This window comes from Protopterus annectens, chromosome 7.part0 (assembly GCF_019279795.1).
Source record: "Protopterus annectens isolate FY-2018-M chromosome 7.part0, PAN1.0, whole genome shotgun sequence".
NCBI lineage: Eukaryota > Metazoa > Chordata > Ceratodontiformes > Protopteridae > Protopterus > Protopterus annectens.
The window spans coordinates 710496523-710519938 of record NC_056739.1 but is presented as its reverse complement, the minus strand read 5'-3'; the positions used below and the strand labels follow the sequence as shown (position 1 = coordinate 710519938).

The window sequence follows — 23416 nt, the reverse complement described above, 5'->3', positions numbered from 1 at the left end:
ATTAGTATATAAACTAGTATCATTATCTGCCTCTTCCTTCTGGTGGTAATTTCTCCTAATACATCCAAGGTATCCAACTAGTTTTTGAATTGCCTAGCAAAATGGCCAACTTTAGCTCCTCGCTACAGATATGATCTTTTTGTTTACATATCCTGCCTAGAAGTCAAAAATGTTGTGTGTTACTCTGACCACATCTACTTGTGTCTGAAAACAAGACTTTACAGTTCTCTGTACTGAACTTTAGCTTTTTTTTTTATTTATGTTCATATTATGTGCCCTTATAGGAATATGTTACTAAAGACCCAAGTGCAAACTGCAGGAAGGCCTGTGTTATCTTTGGAGACCATGCCTGTGTTGCTTATACATCCTACTGGCCAACTAGCATTTGGTACCACTCCATGATGTTTGCCTTCAATCATTTTTTTTTTTTTTTTACCATTTCCACTTTTGGCTATGTTTCTAGTCTATTCTGAATGTGAACTGATTAAGAAATTACTTTGGGGAAAGAAAACAGCCAGGTTCTCCCCTCGGACTTTTCATTCTACCTTATGTACGATAACTTGGGAATTCCAGATTGTCAAATGTATTACCTGTAACCCTCAGTGCGCTAACCTTTTACATTTTTTGCTTCTTTCTTTTTCTTTTCAAATAACTATGTATAAATATGATAGGATTAAGTTTTTCATTGTTAACAGGCATGATAAACCTACTGTCACTTTCTTACTCTCAAGTGTACAAGTTTTTCTGTTGAGCAAAGTTAAAGGTTGTACAAAATCTAAACTATTAACAATAAAAAAAAAACTCACATTGAGCAGTGAAATGTTCCTGCTGGGGTCTCCCTTCTAATGTCTTCATATTCTTCATAAATTCCATGTTTCTGCACAGTCCTAACATGGTCATACAGTTCTTGTACCGTCATGGCTTCTGGTCCAGGGATATGCACTGACCCATCATCCCGGGCTGGCATCACTGGCAACAGAATCAGCTCATCCAATGGATCAGGGTGGCCATTCTGCTGTGGAAGAAACTGCTGGTTCCAACTAGCTTGATCCAGTTTTATTACTCCACCCAGGTGCTCAGGAAGACACTCTCTGGGTAGGTGCTGCTTCAACTCTGACATCTTCACCATTTGAACCTGAAAAGCAGATTAATAATTAAATGTGACATCATCTTCAGCTATTACAGCCTAAAGCTGCAATCTGTCAGCAACTAAACTGCAAGGTCTGTGTGAAAGATTAGGCATATTTCAGTCAGTGAGCCCTCTTACTATAGTTAGCTACACTATGACTCACCACATTAGTCTTTGAAAGGACATCTCCCACACAGGGTATCAGACACATAAACTCTCTCATTTCTCTGTGAATTAAACAGTTATCACATCAAAGACTCACTCCAGCTAAAGCAAAATGTTGCTGAATTTTCATAATTAATTACTACAGCAGGCCATGAAGCCTACACTAACAGCTCCAGCTACGAGGCAGAGATGCACACTGCTTCATTAGGTCATCGGAGAGCAGCAGTTTCAGTATCATCTAAGTAGAGATGAAAACAACTTGTATTTTATCACCTCCCTGATCTACCCTACATTAACATTAACATTAACCACATGCAGTGAATTTGTTCAAATCTGCATATGCAATGCGCTGCTTTTATAGAGACCAAAAACTGCTGTCATATGTCACGGCCAGTAATGACCCTATTCTGCAATGCTTGACGTATCCTACTGTGTACATTAACTATCAACATTTCATTATATACTACTAATGATGTGCTTTAGTATAGTCATGAAAAGCATTTCAGCCTTACCAGGAAAGAACCCAGCAATTTCCATTGTCTACTTATTCCATCATGCTGTTAACCACCTTACATTTAAGTAGCACACACACATTCCCAATTTTTTCACCTATACGTTTAAAAATACACAGACCAATTTCGGTTGCTGCTCCTACACCATAAAATAAAGTACATTTCAGATAACTAATCAAATCTCTAAGCAAGCTGTGTAGAGAGCCATGCATCATTTTAAGACAGCTATATTGTTGTGTTCAGTAATGTTTTAGGGAGATGCTTAGAAATAAATGTGCCCAACTCGATTTATACCGTATACCTGGCTATACCTTTAAGTCACATGTAACCCCCTGGTCTGATCAACTTTAATTTGCCTGGTGTTGCCTCTCTCTGTCTTATTAACCTTAAACTGTATGACATATTTTCGGAAAGAATCCATATCTCTTTTGTAGATAAGAATCAAAACACGCATTCCTTCTAGTACCTGAAAGAACACAAATTTAATTGTAACCTCTTAATGTAACTAACCACTACACTGAACAGAGTAACAAGTCAGTGGCAAGATCTCTGCCTCCACTCTAGAGTCCAGGGTTTAATTCTAACGTCTGGTCAATGTCTATATGAGTCTTCTCCAGGTACTTGTGGCCTTAGTCCCAGAAAACATTCTGGTTAACTGGCTACACTGTACTGTCTATATACAAATATATATACTGTACTTACTTTGACCTTGTGGTCCAGGTCAAGGCTTAAAAAGGTAACAAATTCACCGACCACCATTAACAAATGATAGATAAATAAATAAATAATTTTCTGATTGTGCTGCTAACTAATTTTACATATCTTCTATCTTCATAATGCATTTACTATATAATGATGTCCAGTACTAAGGAATAATTTCTACTTTCTTTACCCACATAAACTACTTTGAACAACTTCGCTTTGTCTGGGGTTGCTTCTCTCTCTTACTGACATTAGTCTGTATGATATCTGCCTGACGTTTATGACACATTTTAGGAAAGAGGCCTAACCCTCCTATTTTCTTAAAAGTACATACCAACTGACTTGGATCTCACTTTCATGTATAAGGACACTGCTATTTGTTACATATCCTCCGTTTTTCTTAGTGATTAATATATAGCCAGTCAGTTTGAGCTCAGCAGTGTTGAGACCATGAAATCCTTTCAGAAGAAGGGACTGGAGGAGTTGGTCATCAACAAATAAGAAGTCCTAGGGCAGCAAAGTTTCACTGGGGGAGTTCATATCCAGACAGTCATACTGGATGCTCTTGACTGCACAACAAATGAGGGTTAATCATAGAAGTAGCAGATTCAGCTTACATGGATTTCAGTATTTTTTTCACAGCTTGGTATCCAGCCTACAAGGGAGTGTTGGGTCATTTTATTACATCTCAAACAGAAATGTAAGAACATCACTAAAAATGAATTGCATGTCAATCCCTTTGAATCTGACAGCCATGTGCAGGAGAGGTAAAGAATTAAGAAAACCCCAGTCTCCCTGTATGCGAATGACAACTTCCACTCCTGTGTAGCTCGACTCTCACCTTCAGGAATAAGTGTCTATAGGGCTCTCACCCAGGGAGAACGAATGGGTCTACACAGCAACCTGACAGGTGGTGCTCAATGGTCAGCATGGGGGGGGGGCTTTCATGAATAGCTAACTTGTAAAGCCAAGATGAGCATATGGCCTCCTTACTAGAATAGCCAGCTAGTGACTTTCCATTGGCAGCTTCACTGTGGCTTAAGTAAACATTACTGTGTGTTTTTGTGAGCTTATGTTGTTGATTGCACTTGTGGGCTAAAGTATTGCTTAAAAGTAACAAACAGGCTAATACACTCAAGTGTACCAGCCTTTGATAGCAATTTAGTCGAAAACAAAGCATTTACTGCATTTACTGCATTTTTTTCTGTCTGTTTGCAAAAAAAAAAAAAAACCAAAAAAATATTTCTCCTTTCCTAAACTTTCCTAGCTAGTTGTTCCAGTGATCAGATTTTGCTGATCCCTGGGCTTTCTATTTGGTTTCTGTGTTCCTCCATTTTCTTGTGTGGCCAGAGGTAGTTTCTTTACTCACCAGTGGGAGTGGGGAGTACTGAGCTGCTTGTTTGTCCTCAGAGGAGTGGTTAGAAGCAGCAACTAGTAATTTGTCGGCCATTTTGGGTCATTTCCTGTTTTTTCCAGCCCCCTGCTATAAAGCACGCGTTAGAGCGGAGCTGCTACCATTGCACTCTAGGGCAGCGCCGGTTAATCAGATTTAAACTATTAGGGCTACCTAAAGTCCACTCTTCAAAATTTCCCTTAAAACTACCTTCCTCAAAGTATACTACTGTTCTATTTAGTGTATCCTACAACTATAAATTATCTCTACTTGACTCCCAAGTAGACTATTCTCTATCTGTATAGCGAAGCACTTGCTCCTACAGTACTTATCACCTCGATACAGCACTCTTGTTATAGAAAGTACCCCAAAAAAGCAAACCCCATTTCTCGGTCACCCACATCCCCCAGAACCTTTTCTTAAGTTTTTCTGTCTATTCCTTCTAGCATGTCGAGGGATCAGTTGCTAATGTCCTCTCCTGCTCAGCTGGTGAACCTGGGAATATTGAGGCAATGTTACAATTGCCTCATGTACACAGACAACCCTCTCCTCCTCCCACAAAACACAAATACATGCGAGAGATGCAACTATACGGCCAAACTGGAGCTCTCTCAACATAGGACTGGCATGACCAGACAGGAGGAGAAGGTAACCACACACACTATAGACCCAGTCTCACATAATACCATCACAACCTCAAATCATACACATAAACACACAAAGACATACTCGGAGGCTCTGATCAAAAATCTACCAAAACAGCAGAGGCCACCAAAGCAGACACCCAAACAACTACCACCTCAGAACACAACACCTACAACACATAGACCACACAGTCAGAGTGTCAAGCAGTCACAGCCCTTAAGGCCAAACACAATGCCAGACACACTAGTCATTGGTGACTCCATAGTCAGACACACTGACGTCCTGCTCACCAGACTGAGTAAGGAGAAGGTCACAGTAAGCTGCCTGTCGGGTGCTAGAATCCGCCACATAACGCATGCACTCAGGTCTCTCAACAGCAGGTACAAGTACGACTCAATCATTGTCCACGCTGGTGTTAACGACCTGAGATGTACCTCCTTGGACTACATGAAAAGAGACATAGAGGAGCTCTCTGATTATGTAGCCCAAGCAGGTATGACCCTGACCTTGAGCAGTATCCTACCTTCACCAAGAATGATGCCACAATACAGAGATAAGATGATCAGCTTTAACAATTGGCTTAAACTCTGGTGTCATTCAAAGGGGATCCAATGTCTGTCTGCCTGGGATGACATGCTGGACAAGCCACGCTGCTTCGCAAGGGACGGCTTGCACTTGTCACCCCTGGGATTCCGGATTTTGGCAAAGGCTCTTGCCACCCCCATAGTGCCTTTTTAGGCAAGGCTCAAATTCTAAACCTACCACCCTAGAACAAAACAAAGAAAAAAACTAAGGGTAATGCTGCTCAATGCCAGAAGTCTCAACCTCAAGATGCACGCACTCGAGGCCCTTCTCAGTATGGAGAACATCGATGTCTGTGCTGTGACAGAAACCTGGTTCAAGGCTCCTGAGAGCACCCCAGCACTATCAGGTTTTACCTCATATCATGCTCCGCCCCAAAACCCGGACAATACCAAGAAAGGAGGAGGGTATCCATATTCATCAAGGACACCCACACCTCAAGATTGGTGGCATCGCACGATGCATCGGAAACCATCCAGGTGCAATTAACCATAGGCAAGATTGCTCTGCAATTTGTAGCATGTTACAGGCCACCCTCGCAAACACAGGAACCTCATATGGCCTTCCTGAAAACACTGGAGGATAAATGTATCTCCAAACACCATCATACTAGGTGACTTCAACTACCCTAATATAGACTGGGAACACTACTCAAGCCCAAACACTCTAGCCCAAAAGTTCCTGGAATTCATAAACTCAAATGCCATGGAACAACTAGTCACCATCCCCACAAGAGGAGAAAACATACTTGATCTCATCATCACGAACATGGGAGCACAATGTTCAACGCCGGAAGTATACCCCTCACTGGTGAGATCTGATCACAAACTAATCTCGCTGGAGGTCCTCATCCCGCCCCCACCCGAAATGAAAAAGACCACAGTAAAGAACTTCACGAAAGCCGACTTCACACTTCTAAAGACTAGTGTGGTCTCCTTTAAGGCCCCTGAGCCGGCGGTTAACATTACTCAAACCGCTGAATCACTTACAAATGCCTTCTACCAGCACCTGCAGGGCTGCATGGATCAGGCAATCCCAAGCAAAACAAAGACTCTTTGTACCAAAGGCAAGCGCCCAGTCTGGTGGACCCCAGCCATAAACAAACTCTACAACAAAAGGAGAAAGCTACTACAAGATAGAGCAAAATCCTTAAAAGGTAAGACACCGCTGATCACTATAAGTAAAAAGCTAAGAGCTCTCATAAAATCATCCAAAGCTAATTTTGAGAAAAAAATAGCTAAGGACTCTAAAGACAACCATAAGGCATTCTTTAGCTATGTCAGAAACCTAGGAGGAAACTCCCAGATATGCTTAGAATTAGTTCAAAATGATGTGAAGATTACTGATCCTACAGACATTGCCAACATACTGGCTGACAGGTTCAGTGCAAACTTCTCCCCTCCCCTAAAGGAGAGATATCTATACCAAATGATTGTAGCCCCAAACATCTCTAACGCCCAGGTGAGAACTGCTCTCTCCAAGGCAAAGAACACAGCATCCATGGGACCTGATGGTGTCCCCGGCTGTGTGCTCCATGAACTCAACGAGGAATTAAACCCACAGTTAGGACAGCTGTTTAATCTTAGTCTCACCTCCGGATACGCACTCCAGGAGTGGTGCACAGCGACTGTGGTCCCACTCCACAAAGGCGGTGCCTCCACCGACCCTGGAAATTACCGTCCCATTAGCTTGACAAGCCTTATCTGCAAAGCCATGGAGAGGATCATAATGGATCTCATAAATAAAGACATAGGGAACTTGCAGACTTTGGATCCAACCCAGTTTGGCTTTGTCAAAGGTAGATCATGCCTTTTAAACTTGGTTGACTTTTTCGAAACAGTCACCAAGGCCATTGACGAGGGAAAGGCAGTCCATACAGCCTACCTAGACCTGGCGAAGGCTTTTGATACAATACCTCACTCGGGTATCATTGAAAAACTCATCAACTTAAATGTAAACCCATACAATACAAGATGGGTTGCAAACTGGCTGAGTGACAGAACCCACAGGGTCAGAGTTGCTGGTGCCATGTCAGACTCAAAGCCTGTCACAAGTGGTGTCCCACAGGGCTCAGTCCTGGGCCCACTCTTGTTTGGCATCTACTTTTCTGAAGTACAAGCAAACACAGGAGGGTTATGGCTGACAAAGTTTGCAGATGACTGCAAACTGGGCGCCGTAGTTGAAAACACATCCAACACAGATATCCTTCAGAAGGGTCTCACAGAAACGGATAACTGGTGCCAGAGCCATGGCCTAAAGTTAAATGCCAAGAAATGCATAGTCATACCCTTCGGGAAATATAAGGTTACCCCTAGCTACCATATAGGTGGCAATCCCCTGAACACAGAAGAAGTTATTAGGGACCTGGGAACCCAGGTTGACAGTAGCCTTTCATTCGACACTCATATTGCTAAATTAGTTAGGAAGACCTTCTACATTGCCCACCTTATCATGAAGGGATTCACATCTAGATCAAGGGAAGTCATAGTCTCCCTATACTCATCACTCATCAGACCAATGATCGAGTACAATGCCCCATTCGGAATGTATCTGACCCGACACTTGCAGCAGCTGGAGAGGCCACAAAAGTTCCTCACCAAAAGGATAAAGGGTCTCAAAAATCTGTCTTATGCTGCCCGACTGAAAGAACTCCAGTTATATTCAGTTGCTTACCGCTTGCTCAGAGGCGACCTATGCCTGACATACAAGGCCATGTCAAACCCAGATTTGATGAACATGCTTCATCTCAAAAATCTAGATCCCTCAGAGCCACAAGGGCGGAGACTTAAACCTCGACACGGTTATTAATAGGACGTGCTGGAGGGATAGATTCATCACCCAAAGACTCCCTATGCTGTGGAACAAAATCCCGGTTTATGTGAGGCAGAGCACCTCGCTGGCCTTGTTCAAGAGGAATCTTGACCAATGGATGGGAGATCGCAGATACACCCCAGGGGTTACCTCAGTGTCACTGCTCGACAGAGGCACAGCAAAATAATGGGCATAGTTTCTCCAAACTAAAGGGGTGGCATAAGCCACAAAACTATGGGCTAGGCTTATAAATGCCCTCGGGCAGATAGCCTAGTATGAACCTATGAACCTATGAACCTATGAAATGCAACTAGTATGCACTGGTAAGAAACCATTATTATTTGCTAGAAGGCCAAGAATGAGAGTGTAAGATGACAAAACGTATTGTTGTGAAAGGTCAAGAAAGATAAATGTGATTAGTGGAGAGTCTCAGGGCTTTATGCATGGAGTACTATGTTTTCAAATGCATGTAACTCCATGGCCTGAAACAAGAAAAGTAAACTGTGCCATCTGTAGCTAGTGTAATAGCTGGGTCATGCTTTCCAACCTATTACGTAGACTTACTACAAAAGAACTGCAAAGAAACAAGAAAACAGCACAAGAGAAATTTATCACTTCAAAGTAACGAATAATGAAGAGATTTACATTTCAGAAAACTGATCACAGACATAAAAGCAGAAAGCAAACTTTATCAGAGAAGAGAGATTTGGAAGGTCACAATTCAGTTAACAAATCACAAACGTACGTCAAAGAACTAGCACAACCACAGCATTTCTAAAGACCTTTAAATAAAGAAACTGTGACATGCTATTAGCACTCTGCGGTACAGATCATTAGAAAATATGTGAACAATCAGTGCTGACAGCTATGGTTTTATGAGTACTAAAATGGAAACATCTGCATACACAAAAATATAGCAAATATTAAAAATACGTCAGGGCTACAAACTCCTACATGCAAACAGGAAATGAATAAAGAGGACCATAAGCCCAGAGACTTCAGAATGAAGAACTGTGGACTGCCTTCTTGCTAATTAAAGTATGTCACTTTACAGTGCCATGCCAGTTAAAGAAAAACAATCAGAGAACATTAATTTCAACTAAAAATCCCTAGTCTGCATAAGAAAAAAATAATTGCATGAAAAGTTTTTTTTTTCCCCTGGGTGGGGGATACAGGGATCTTCCAGTTAATATAATAGTAAACAATTCACAGGGCAAATTTTGCAATAGCCATGACACTGGTATATGGATTTTGTACAGTGAATTCCATAAGAGATGATTCTCTGCTTCCTGACTTTACTTTGTATGCCCCTCAGCATGAGAAATGGACCACTGTAACTGAAAAGAAAGAACAGTTTTTTAAAATCTTACCATAACCATAGATGTCCTTCTCTTCCATGTTGCAGTATTCTTACTGTGTGATTCTCCACCTCAGGCGACCCGAACATCGGCTCCTATACAAAAGCTTAAGACTGGTTGCTGTTGGTGCGTGGGACGTCCCGCACAGGGCCATAAACCAGATGCCTTAAATGTGACGTCTGCACGCACAGACCTCAGAATTAACTGCCCAGTCAGACAGACTAGGTAGAGCTAATTGGTGTCCTCCACACCGGTGAAATGCCATGTACTGCACAGTGTGACCATAGTCTATGTGGTGCCCCATAGACAGGTGAAAAGAAATGCAGGGGGGTAAGTGGGAGGGAAGGAATACTGCAACAGTGAAGAGACGGACATCTATGGTTATGGTAAGATTTTACACAACTGTTCTACGTCCTGCTATTTCCATGTTGCAGTATTCTTACCGTGGGAGAGTACCACAGCTTAGGAAGGAGGAAGGGTGATGGTAGAGGTAGCTGATTCCAGGAATCCTTGCAGGATTGCCCTAGCAAAACCGGCTATAGAGATATGATCTAATTTGTAGTCTCTGGTAAAGGTGTGTATAGTGGACCAAGTGGCTGCATCCAGGATGGAGGCTGTGTCTAGGCCCTTGAAGAAGGCCTTGGTGGATGCTACATCCCTAGCAGAATGTGCTCTTACCCCCATGAAGTAGATCCTTGTCATGGTAGGAGTAACAGAAACAAATAATTTTCCTGATCCAACAGGAGATAGTTTGTTTGGAGACTGCCTTGCCCAGGGCCCTGGGATGAAAGGATACAAAGAGCTGATTATTAGATTTTCCAATCATCTTAGTTTTGTCCAAGTAAAACCTTAGCTGCCTGTGAACATCCAAGGAATGGAGTATTGTCTTGTTGTCATTGGTAGGAGAGGGAAAGAAGGTGGGTAGGTGAATGGACTGATTTAATGATAGCTCACTGACCACTTTGGGCATGAAGGAAGGGTTGGTGCGCAGGGTCACCCTGTCTTTATGGAAGACAGTGTAGGTGGGCCATGCCATGAGAGCCTGTAACTTTGACACCCTTCTGGCTGAGGTGAGGGCTATCAGCAGGATTGTTTTCCATGTGCACATTTGTAGTGATGCAGAACTAGCTGGCTCCAATGGATCTAGTGTGAGTTTTTCCAGGATAAAGTTTAGGTCCCAAGGTGGTGGGATAGGCTTCATCAGTGGTCTGATGTGTAAAACCCCCTTCAGGAGCAATTTAACATCTAGCCTGGAGAGTAAAGGAGGGTCTAAGGGTAAGCAGGCAGAGATAGCAGAAAGTTGTACTTTCAATGAAGAGTATGAAAGGCCTGCCTTGATAAGCTCGCACACATAAGCTAAGACTAGAGGTACATCTGCTAGAAAGGGATCCCTAAGCCTTTGGAGACACCATTTGGAGAATCTTTCCTATTTTAAAATGCAGGATCTCCTTGTGTTAGGTTTCCTGGCCTCCCTCAAGACAGAAAGTGCGTCCTCTGAGTAGTGGTATCTGAAGGGTATTAAAAGTTTATCACCCAGAGTGTTAGACACAGTATCCCCAGATGAGGGTGGATGAGAGTTCCCTTCTGCTGTGAGTAGGTCCACCTTGTGGGGTAACTTGTGGTGATTGCCCTTGGCAAGGGACAGTAGAGGTGGGAACCAATGCTGCCTTGGCCAATTGGGAGTCACCAGCAAGATTTTTGGATTGTCCCTCCTGATTTTCAGGAGGACCTTTTGAATGAGAGGAAAGGCATACAGAAATTGTCCCTTCCATGAGATGGTGAAGGCGTCCACTCTCCAGGCTAGTGGGGAGTGGTCCTTGGTACAGACTTTTCTCAGTTTTCTGTTCTGGGGGGAGGTAAATAAGTCTATTTGAGGTGTGCCCCACTGGTGGACAATGTCTAGAAAAACTTCTCTGTGCAACATCCACTCATGACGCAGAGAATGATCTGCTGAGAGCATCCACTTGATGGTTGTGCTGGGATGGGATGTAGACTGCCTGCAGAGATAAGTTGTTTTGTGAGGCTAGGTCCCAAATCTGCACTGCCAACCTACAGAGGAGGTAAGACTTGGTCCCCCCAGTTTGTTGATGTACCACATGACTGTAGTATCGTCTGTGAAGATTTGAAGGGGGCATGGCTGTAGTAGGGGAAAAAAGCTTTCAGGGCTAAATGAACTGCAGTGAACTCCCTTATATTGATGTGTTTTTTCAGAAGGAGTGCCTGCCAGTGTTCTTGCACCTTGAGGCCCTTCATGGTAGCCCCCCAGCCCAGATCTAAGGCATCTGTGTGCTTTTGCTGAAATAGTGTTGAGAGTAGGAGGGGAAGCCCTGGGTTCATTTGAACTTGTAGAATCCACCACCGTAAATCTGCCTTTAGACAGGGTAGGAAGGGGATCTGGAACTCTAGAGGATGGCTGTGTTGGGACCACACATTCTTTAGATACTATTGTAGCTTCTCGTGTGCATCCTGGCTAGTGGTAGCATAGGAATAGTGGCTGCCAGAAGCTGCATGAATTGTCTTGTTGACAGTTGGTGGATCTTGATAAGATCCTGGAAGTGGTCTGTTAGGGAAATTATCTTGTCCTGAGGAAGGAATGCTTTCATGAGCTCAGTTCGGATCCTGCATCCCAGGAAGATTTTGTCCTGCTGTAGTACAAGGGATGATTTGGGAAGATTGAGGGTTAACCCCAACCCTTGTAGCAGAGACATGGAAAACTGCAGATTTTTTTAGGGTGTTTTTTTCTCTGTAAAAATGAGAATATCATTTAGGTATGGGTAGATTTGAATGCCCTTGGTCTTGCGGTAGGCTATGGCGGGAGCTAGGCATTTGGTGAAGACCCTGGGTGCAGTGGATAAACCAAAGGGCAAGGCAGTAAATTGAAAGTGAGAACAGGGCATAGCAAAACGTAAGTACTTTCTGTGAGTAGGCTGTATAGGGATGTAGACGTAGGCCTCCTTCAGGTCTAGAGTGGCCATGAACATTTGGGGTGGCAGTAGTAGAAGGCGGGTCTGAAGGGATAGCATTTTGAAGGAAGGGACTTTTAGGAAGAGGTTTAGAAAAGACAAATCCAGGATTGGCCTCCATGGTCCCTCCTTTTTTGGTACTAGGAATGGCCTTGAGTAGAAACATTTTCCTTCTTGTCCTGAGGGGACAGGTTCTATGGTTCCAAGCGCCAGTAGATCCTGTATAATGTGAGGAATAAGGTGTAGTTGATTTCTGGGGAGGAATGGAATGTCCCGTGGTGTGGACCTTTCTTTCCAAGATAGGAAATATCCCTTTTCTACTATTGCCAGAACCCAACAATCTGAGGTGACTGTTCTCCAAAAGGACAGGCAGTAGGGGAGACGGACTGATGGGGGAGATGGGCAAGGCAGTCACACATTGTTGGTACCATTTCTGTCCTGAAAGGGCTGTCTGTGGGTAGGCTGGGAAGAGGCGGGCCTGGAAGAGGTTTGCCTCCTGGTTCCTCTCCTATGCCTGGAAGATGAAGGATTAAGCAGTGGAGGGGGTTCTTTGGCTATAGGAGGTCTTAGCTGGATAGTTTCTGTAGTATTTTGGTACAGGAGACACCAGAAGGTGCTTAATGTCTTGTAACTCTTTGCTCTTCTCCTGAATGTCGTTAAACAGTTCAGCAGACTGTTTTCAAACAGGAGGTTGCAGTCTACTAGGGCATCTAGAATTTTAGATTTGAAATCTTCAGGCAATGGTTGCAGCCGAAGCCATGAATATCTGTGAAGCATAGATGCAGATGCAGCAGATCTAGCAGAGGCCTCTGCTGCATCATAACTGCATCTAATTGAATGCCTTGCTACCTGGGATGCCATGGTCAGTTCTGATGTTACTTCTGTCTGGTTGGGAGAGTCAGGCAGTGGGGATAGAAGTGTAGATGCTTGGGATACCAAGTTCAAGGCATACTTAATCATATGGGTTTGGTAGTTAGTGGCTCTGAAGGCTAGGGTGGACGAGGTATAAATCTTCTTGCCCAGCCTGTCCATATTCTTGCTATCTTTGTCAATAGGCAGAAAGGACGAAGATGGGGTCAGTCTTGACTGCTTGTCTGGTGCCACTGCTATCACTGCAGGGTCTGCCAAGGGGGGTTTCATCAGGCACCTTATAGACATGATCAGGTCTCTTATGAGCAGGTTGCTGAGAGTCAGGATTTTTAGATGCTGATGCAAATACATCTAGGTATGCAGATATAACTGGGGGGATGGCGGATGGCGAAGGAGATTCAACTTGAAGCAGCTCAAAATATCTTTTTTGAGTTTCAGTCATCTGTGAAGTATCCCATTTGAAATATTCTTTCATTTTAGTAAAGGTCTCTCCAAAAGTGATGTCTTCTGGAGGAGAGTCCCTTTCTATGGATTCCTCATTCGGGGAATGGTATTCCAGGGGAGAAGCTATTTGTGATGAGTAAGAAATAGACTCATCTGATGATGAGGAAAAAGCTTCCTCTTCTTCTTCCTGATTAGTGGGAGGGGGAATAGAAGTAGCTGTGGTAGGTCTTGGGCTAAGCACTGAGATTGTGGAGGGTGAGGATGCCCGAGGGCCTAAGGGCCATGAAGGCCTGCATCAGACGGTGTAAAAGATTGCCAGTCAGGTAGTCCTTCAAAAGGGGGAGAAAGATGTTTGCTTTTTTGCTTTCTTTTTAAAGGTGTAGTTTTGGGAGAGGGAAAAGGCCTAGTTTCAGGGGCCTGAGCTAAGGCAGAAGCTTCGGATTCTTGTATCCCAGATGGGTATCAGGTGGAGCCTGGTTCATTTCAGTAGAAACTGACATCTGAGTAACCTCCGTGGACGTTCTGACCGGTACTTCAGAAATTACTTTCTTAAGGGGAACCGACAAAGTAGATGGCTCTAGCAGACGTCCCTCAACCCCTACATCGGTGGTTGGTGGGGCATCCGACGACAGAGGGGCAGAGGTAGTAGGCCATGACAGCTTGGCCTTTTTTTGTGGTGGTTCCACCTGGGCAGCCAACTCAGGATCCATCCTAAGTGCTAACTTTTTAAGCCTCTGACTTTCCAAATATAGATTAAAGGTGGCTAAGCGGATTCTAAGCGTTTTAGAGATGAAGGACTGGCAAATGGCATAGGAGATATGGTCGTGTTCCCGGCCTAAACAGAACATGCAACGGTCATGTGCATCCTTATGCAGAATTTGACGTCTGCATCGGCATTTACCCTTCTTAGCGGACATCAGCTAACAACAAACAAGCAAACTAAGCTAAAGCGATAATAAATTTTAAGAATTCCCCAATGGGGTACTTAGCTTTAGAGTAGATGTCCTGATAGTACAATAGATGTCTTGAGAGTAGCGGAGCGATGCGATCGATCTGACGTTCAACTGCGGCAGAAAAGTTCTGAGGTCTGTGCGTACAGACATCACATTTAAGGCACCTGGTTTATGGCCTTGTGTATGACGTCTCACGCACCAACAGCAACCAGGCTTAAGCTTTTGTATAGGAACCGATGTTCGGGTCGCCTGAGGCAGAGAATCCCACAGTAAGAATACTGCAACATGGGAACAGAAGGACATCAGCTGTAACACTGACATCTTGCACTAAAACCTAATTCATATTTTTAAGCTCTTATGCCTTACTAAATAAGCACATCATCAGTCATTAAAACCCTGTGAAGCTCGTTAATACTCTCTTCCTTCCATCTCCACTTCTGGCAAGAAACAGACATGGATACTATCGTGTGACATTCTCCTTCTTTGACATGAGTCTGGTTTCTTGGTGTCCATCTACATATGGATGGTCTGACAGAAATAAGTATTTGGTAGTCATTTAGCCAGAGAGAGGCTCCTTAACTGCGTTCTTGCATTAGCATGCAGACATGCAATGATACTGTTAAAAAAGTATTTATATATCTATGAACATACATACATACATCCACACACACACACACACACACACACACACACACACACACACACACACACACACAAAACCAAAGGATGCCTGCTATGTTTACATGATGTTGCAAGGGTATCAACTGTTAACTGGTTGCAACTTGCAAAGTAAGTTGGATGCATACTACAGAAATTTCATCATGTAACTGTCCATAAAAACAGACTGTCTCAACAGCTGAAACAGCAATGTAGACAGAGATTTCCAAGCTCCCATACTACCCCTCCCACACATGTTCACATACACTATTCCTAGGCCCATCACAAATAGACCCTAAGTATGCAGAAGGCAATGTGTAATTAGTCTGGGAGAAAAAAGACCAAAAGTTTGAGAAAACCAGTCTGGCTCTAGCAGCCCTGTGAGGTAGGGCTAAAGCCTTCACTGTGCCACAGGATACCCATATTCTGAGCTGCATAATTGGTGAACTGCTTAGTCAGAAGTTGGGCATGTGCAGAAATGCGTATGCACTGTCCGAGGGCACTGTTTGCGGAGCATGCAAGGTTGCCACAAAGGGATAGGAGTTGGGGTATACTCCTCCACAGCAGTATGATGCAGAAGTATGGCATTCTCCGTCTCTTCATTGACACCAGGCAGAGCCCTGGGGAGGATGAAGAAGGTCCAACTGACCCAGTGAATGAAGAAAGGAACTAGTAGGAGTTGATGGTCAGCTGCAGGAAGAGGGAAAAAACAGTGTGGCTCAATGAGTAATGTAAGGGAGACAAAGCAAACAAAACAACAAAGGAAGGAAAAGAGCAAAGAGAACAAGAATATTAAGTGAAGGGCAGCAAAGGACATCTGTGTAGCAAAGGCTGAGCTGGAAAAGAATCTGTACAAAGGTATCGTAGATGAATTTCTTTTGGGACATTGTAGGCAAGAAGGAGAACAAGATCAGAAATAAATGAGACAGTGAAGGATAGCAAGAGGTACAAGGAAGAAAGGAGACAGGCAGAGACTCTAAATGAATTCTCTGCTTCTGTTTACATGAAGAAGGAAGGCAGAAAATGGCACAGGAGATGAACGGCTGGGAGAACACAGAATGACTTCCTGTCACTGTGAGATAAAGTTCAGGAACGAAATGCCCCCCCAGTAGCATCATCCTCTCATCATCATCAATCCCCTTTTTCCCATTTCCTACATGCAATCGGGGTGTCATGTCAACTATTGCCATCTCTCTCAATTCAATGCCACTCTCCTACCTTCTTCAACCGTCATGCCTGACTGTCTCAGGTCTTCCCTCAAACAATCCATCAATCTCTTTGTGGATGCCCTTGCTTCCTCTTGCCGTCTTCCTGTCTCTCCCAAACCATCTTCACCACACTGTCCTCTGCTTTTCTGCAAATGCCCAAACCACCATAATCTGTTCTATCTGAACTTCTCTGCAGCTACTTTGCCTTTTGCTCTGATGTCCTTATTTCTTTGACTGTCTGACAGTGTGCATCATACCACCTGTCCCATGCACAGAACCTCGATCACCTCTAGCTTCCTCATCTGCTTTGCCTTTACTGCCAAGGTTTTAGTACCATACAGTAGTACTGGTCACACCACTGTTTTGTACACCTGACTTTTAGCTTCTTTGGCATTCTTCTCTCATACACTACCCCTCTTCAATCAAACGTACCTTCTCCTCCACCACTCCTTCTAGATACCTCTATCTCAATTTTCATCTTTTTCTGATTTTCCTCATTTGCTGCCATTACAACTGTCTTTTCCGTACTCAGTTTATTCCCATAAGTCTTCAGTTTTGCATTCCATTCCCCTATATCTGCTGCTGACATTTTTGATCAGTGTCTGCCTGTAACGCCTTATTATTAATCCATCCCTTCCATCTTGTTTGCTGATGCAGTCCATCACCAGTATGAACAGCTGTGGGTTCAGAGCTGAGCCCCGATGCACATCGATTCCCACTGGGAATCCCTCTATGAGACAACACTGTTTGTACTTAAAGTCACTGGATCCTTATATACAGCCTGCACTACGTCTACCAATGTTTCTGTGACTCTGAACCACTGTGGGACTGCCCACACCAGCTTTCTTAGGACCTTGCCATATGCTTTCTCCAAGTCCAGGAGTGCCTAGCTGAACGTTTTTTCCGCATTTATAGCTTCTTCTCAACTATCAGACTAACTGCAAACATCAGGTTGGGTCTGCTGCATCCTGATCTGAATCCAAAATGCTCACTTACTATCTTACTTTCTACTACTTTGCATATTCATCTGTCATTCACCCTCTTCAGCACTTTCAATCAATGTAACAAAAGTTTGATACCTCTATACTGCTAATAGCCGTGAAAGTCCCCTTTGTTCTTGTACACTTGTCTGCTTATTCTCCAGTCATCTGGGATAGTCTTTTTGCTCCATACTGCTATAAATACCACCAGGAGCCATATCTCACCCAACAACCTTTTTTTCTAAACACCTTTATTGAATTATCACATGACATAACCAAATTAACATTTATATAAAAGTAATTAAACTGTATTAACAAGTTCACGTTTACAAATATTATACTTCACATATGTTGCTATATATCATATAATCTAAGCAATATTACATAAATTACTCAATTCCTGCCCTTTTTTAAACAAGAAACATCTTTATTAAACCATCACTTACAAAGTAGGAAATCATACATTTATATAAATGAAAACAAACCACATCAACACAATCCTAGTTGCAAACATTTTATATCACAAACCATACTGAGACACTCCCAGCTGCAAACATTATACATCACTTATAATCTACCCAATCATTTCCAGTCACACATTACATAGCGCTTTTAAGTTCTGCCTTCTTTTAAACTTCATTCCTCTCCTGTATGTATTTTTCCCGCAATTCCCATGTTTTCCTATGTAGTTTGCTTCTACCCTTTTCTAAAGATTTCAGATCCAGCTGTTTTATCTCTATTACTATATTCACTGCTTCTAGTATAGTTGGTTTACATTTTGATTTACATTTTCTATTTTTTTTTGCAGCCACCATAATTAGACACAGCAATGTCTACTCAATTCCGATTCTATTTCATAGCTCAGAAAATCATCTCCCTTCTTCACACCAGTTTGCCCACCCAGCATCTCCAACAGTGCATCCCGCAGGGAATCCTTAAAGTCCGCCAACTCACCACACTCCCAGAAAATGTTGGTGTGTCTTTCGGCTTTTCCAGGTTAGTGGTTGCAACAGCGGAACTCCGGTCCGCTAATGATTGGCAGTAGATTTTTTACGTACCGAGTTGCCAGCCCTGCCGCACAACCTTCAACGAAGGTACGCCCATTCACGCGTGTCTCCACACAGAAGCCGCTTTAGTTGAGAATCGAACAGGACGTCTTACTGTGAGGCGACAATGCTACCGCAGCACCACCACTGCAGTTCACCACACTCCCAGAAAATATGTTCCCAATTATCTCTTTCTTCCCTGTCACACTCCAACATTTGCTGTTGCTTTACCTGAAGAAAAATTATTAGGAGTCTACTTGGGGTATAAAAATATCTATGTAGACATTTCCAAGCAAAAGTCCTAAATCTTTTAGATTCTGTTGCATATTTAGGAGACATACATATATCCTCCCATTGTTTCTTTGTAAACTGCTTATCCAATTTCTCTCCCCAATCTTTTTTAACCTTCTCTGATTGATTCTTATAGTTATAATGCAATATATTATATGCTCTACTAATTATCCATTTTTAATGGCAGCTTGTGTTCTAGATTCTACTAAAAACTCTACCAGTCCTGCCCTTTCATTTAGGACCCCCCCCCCCTATTTCTTTCTCTTTGCCTATACTCTGATATCAGTCCTTGATAGGGAAGGTAATCTCTAACCTGCAGTCCAAATAAATTCTTGGCATCTTCTCATTCTATCAACTTTCCCTCTCTAGTTACTTGATCCTAATACCCTGGGTTCCATTGCCAGATTTCTCCAAAAAATTCCAGCCCCCTCTTGCCTACTGTCTACAGTCCCAATTGCAGTCCTACCCATTAGCAGAATCTCCTTTCTTCATTCCCGCGTTGGCATAACTCCTAGGATACATTCTGCTACTTTAAAGATATAATATTCTGTATGATTGTCATTCTTCTTTCAGGCCTGCATCTAAAATCCCAGTCTCTCTGTTTCTTGAGCTTTCCCTTGTTTCATCATCATCCCTTTCCACTTTGAATTAGAGTTTTCTGCTTGTGCTGTGTATAGGAGCCTTAACTGTGCAGCTCCGAAACACCCTTCAAATCGAATAATCCCAATCTGCCCTGTTCTACTGGAAGAATCAGCTTATCCCATTCAAATCTTGCCTCCTTCCCCTCTCAGATAAAGTCCTTCAGCTGTTTATGAATTGCTATCCACAACTTCTCCTCTGGTTAATACAAATATGCCTGAGTAGTAAAAAACGGAGATTCCAACCACAATAACCACAAATAACAGAAGAAAAATAGGCTGTAAAGAAGCACTCAGGATCCCAGTTTCTTCAAGGTTTAATGGCACAAATAGTAGATGAGCAAAACACCACTCATAAAGGTCTTGACATCTAAAATCACTTATGTCACGTCACATTTGTTATTAGGAATAAATTTAAAACCCAGAGCTAAAAGATTAAAGGGGTTAACCTTCAGGTCTATACCACTACAGTTAAAAATGTTATAATTGTTAAAATAATATTTGTTCTCACACCTAACTATATTCTCAGTGGGTAAAACTAAAGTGGGTAAAACTAGAATCTCCCCCCCACCAGGCACCTCTGTTCCCCCTCCAAGTAGGGTTTTGGAAATATTGGGGGCCTTTCTGATTCAGAAGTCTCTCGGAGCGACGGAGGGGAGGGAATTCTAAAGGGTCATAGTTAGTCCCTTCTTCACTTTATTCTCCATAATTTACCTCGCTGTCTACTTCAAATACATACTCATTCCTTCTTTTGTCTACCCACTTTCCCCTGGACCCAGTGTAACTCCGTTTTTCCTTATATTCGAATATGTCTCTATCAAGTTTCTTTATCTTGTGTTTAATATTAATGTTACATTTTCCATCTATGTCATCCAATGTATCAAAATATTTTTGTTTTTCAGTTTCTACAGAAAACAGTAAGTCATTTGTGACAACAGAATTTAAGCGTTCAATGTTTGAATGTAATTCCTTCACAGACCATTCATTTTGCTTAATAATAATTCTAACAATGTCTAAACCACAGTTATTAAAAACCTCCAGTAATTCTTTATATAAATCACTACCAATGTTACTGGGGTATTTCTGCACAGATAGTCCTTTAGGCACAATTCCCTTGCTTAAACATGTATGCAAGTATTCATTGTCAATACAAAGTGCCTTATATTTCCCCATGAGTTCCCCTAGTGTTTTGACACTGGTTACATGGGTATCATTACTAATTTCCCTCCCAACACCCTCATTTTGAGTACTTCTCAGTTAACCAAGTTTCAAAAGCCTTCCTAGGCTTATTAACACAATGGCAATTGTTATGATTAGTCAAACAGTCACCTTTATTTGAAGTTGTAGCCTGAGGAATTCCACAGTCACTTCCTCTATCTGGTGGAGAATTCTCTTCATCTGAATCATCCAAAATACAAGGTACCCCGATATCTCCTTCATAATTAACTTTTTTAGTCCCAAAACTGCTCCTAGTTTGAGAAACTCAATGTAGTCTCTCCACAAATGCCTCGACATTGGTTCCTCCATTAGGGTTAGCTTCCTCGTTTCCCGGGATGCTGAGTGACATCAAACCAGCCAAAGAATGGCCAATCGGAGTGAGCAATTCAACAAGCTGGGTTAACTGGCCAATCAGCTTCCGAGTTTTGCTGATTTCGTCCCACCTCCCTTTCGGAGATCGAGAAGGACCTTCTGTGCTTTCCATGTCCCCAAACAACTCCAACAGCAACCAAAGTAGTAAGAAATGGGGATTCCAACCACTATAACCACAAATAACAGAAGAAAAACAGGCTGGAAAGAAGCACTCAGGTTCACAGTTTCTTCAAGGTTTAATGGCACAAATATAAAGGTCTTGACATCTAAAATCATTTTGTCAGGTTCATAGGTTCATACTAGGCTATCTGCCCTACGGCATTTATAAGTCTAGCCAGAGTGTGTTTGGCTTTCGCCACCCATTTTAAAATAATTTTGCTATGCCCTTTTTCGAGGTTAGTATACTGTGCGCCTCTGTCTAACAGTGACACAGAAGTGATACCTGGGGTAAACCTACGATTCTCCCATCCACTCATCAAGATTTTTCTTGAAGAGAGTCAATGAGGGACTCTGCCTAACCTGGACTGGGATTTTATTCCAGAGTGAAGGGAGCCTCTGGTTATGAATCTGTCCCTCCAGCATGTCCTATTTATTTCAGTGCTGCATGTCCTATTTATTTCAGTGCTGAGGTTCAAGTCTCTCGAGCGCGTAGCTCGATGGGATTTGGATTTTCTGAGGTGCAGCATGTCCATTAATTCCGGGTTGGACATGGCTTTATACATCAGGCACAGATCGCCTCTGAGCAGGCGGTATACCACTGAGTAGAGCTGGAGTTTCTTTATCCGGGCAGCATATGGCATCTGTTTGAGCCCTTTGATCCTCTTGGTGAGGTACTTTTGGGGTCTTTCCAGTTGCTGCAGGTGTCTGGTAAGGTACATCCCAAAAGGGGCATTGTACTCAATTATGGGCCTGATGAGGGATGAGTAAAGAGGCACGATGACCTCCCCTGATCTAGATGTGAATCCCTTCATGATTAGGTGGGCTATATAAAATGTTTTTCTAACTACTTTGGCCACGTGGTTGTCAAATGAGAGATTGCTATCAACTTGGGTCCCCAGGTCTCTAATTACTTCTTCTGTACTTAATGGATTACCACCTATGCGGTAATTTGTGGGCACTTTGTTTTTGCCAAAGGGGATGACTATACACTTTTTGGCGTTTAGCTTGAGGCCATGGCTCTGGCACCAGTTGTCTGTTTCTATGAGGCCCTTTTGGAGGATGCTTGTGTCAGCTGGAGTGTCGATTATGGTGCCCAGTTTGCAGTCATCTGCAAACTTGGTCAGCCACAGTCCTTCTGTGTTGGCCTGTACCTCCGAGAAATATATACCGAACAAGAGAGGTCCCAGGACTGAGCCTTGTGGGACGCCACTTGTAACTGGTTTGGAGTCTGACATGGCTCCAGCAATTCTAACCATGTGGGTTCTGTCTTTGAGCCAGTTTGCAACCCATCTAGTGACATAGGGGTTTATATTTAAGCTGGTGAGCTTATCTATAATGCCCTAGTGGGGTACTGTATCGAAGGCTTTTGCGAGGTCCAGGTAGGCTGTGTGGACCACCTTCCCCTCGTCAATGGCCTTAGTGACTGTTTCAAAGAAATCAACCAGGTTTAAGAGGCAGGATCTGCCCTTAACAAAGCCAAACTGGGTAGGATCCAGTGTCTGTAGGTCCCCAATATCTTTATTTATAAGGTCCATGATGATCCTTTCCATAGCTTTGCAGACCAAGCTAGTCAGGCTTATGGGGCGATAGTTTCCAGGATCCGTTGAGGCACCACCTTTGTGGAGAGGGACCACTGTTGCTGTACGCCACTCTTTGGGTACATATCCTGTAGTAAGGCTGAGATTGAACAGTAGTTTTATGTTTGGGTTTAGCTCTTCTTGGAGTTCATGTAGGATGCAGCCCGGGACACCGTCTGGTCCCATTGATGCTGTGTTTTTTGTTTTGGAGAGGGCAGCTCTTACCTGAGCATCTGAGATGTCAGGGGGGCAGCACTCTGCTGGGATAGATATTTGCCCTTTTGGTGGGGAGGGGGGGGGTAGAAGTTTGCGCTAAACCTGTCAGCTAGGATGTTGGCAATGTCTGTGGGTTCGGTGTATTTTTTGTCATTTTGGACTAATTCTGAGCATATCTGGGAATTCCCACCCAGGTTCCTACCATAACTAAAGAAAGCCTTGTGATTATCCTTAGTGTCCTGTGCAATTTTTCTCTCGAAGCTGGCCTTAGACGATTTTATGAGTGCCCGTAGTTTTTTGCTAATACTGATCAGAGATGCCTTCCCTTTTTGGGATTTTGCTCTGTCATGTAGTAGCTTCCTCCTTCTATTGTACAGTTTTGTTTATGGCTGGGGTCCACCAGATAGGACGTCTGCCTTTGGAGGATTGGGACTTGGTTTTATTTGGGATTGCATGATCCATGCATTCCTGAAGGTGTTCATAGAATGCGTTTATAAAGGATTCTGCGGTCTGGGCCATATTTTCCA

At 43.1% G+C, this 23416-nt stretch overlaps 1 protein-coding gene across 2 annotated transcripts in view; it reads right to left on the bottom strand.

Moving 5' to 3' along the window:
- PTPN9 (protein tyrosine phosphatase non-receptor type 9) overlaps window positions 1–23416 on the bottom strand; it is a 2029980-nt gene that overhangs the window by 633283 nt on the left and 1373281 nt on the right. For both annotated transcript variants that reach the window (XM_044077235.1, XM_044077236.1), the window contains exon 7: window positions 807–1135. In XM_044077235.1, coding sequence (XP_043933170.1) covers window positions 807–1135 — 329 coding nt within the window. The remainder of the gene's footprint in view (window positions 1–806; window positions 1136–23416) is intronic.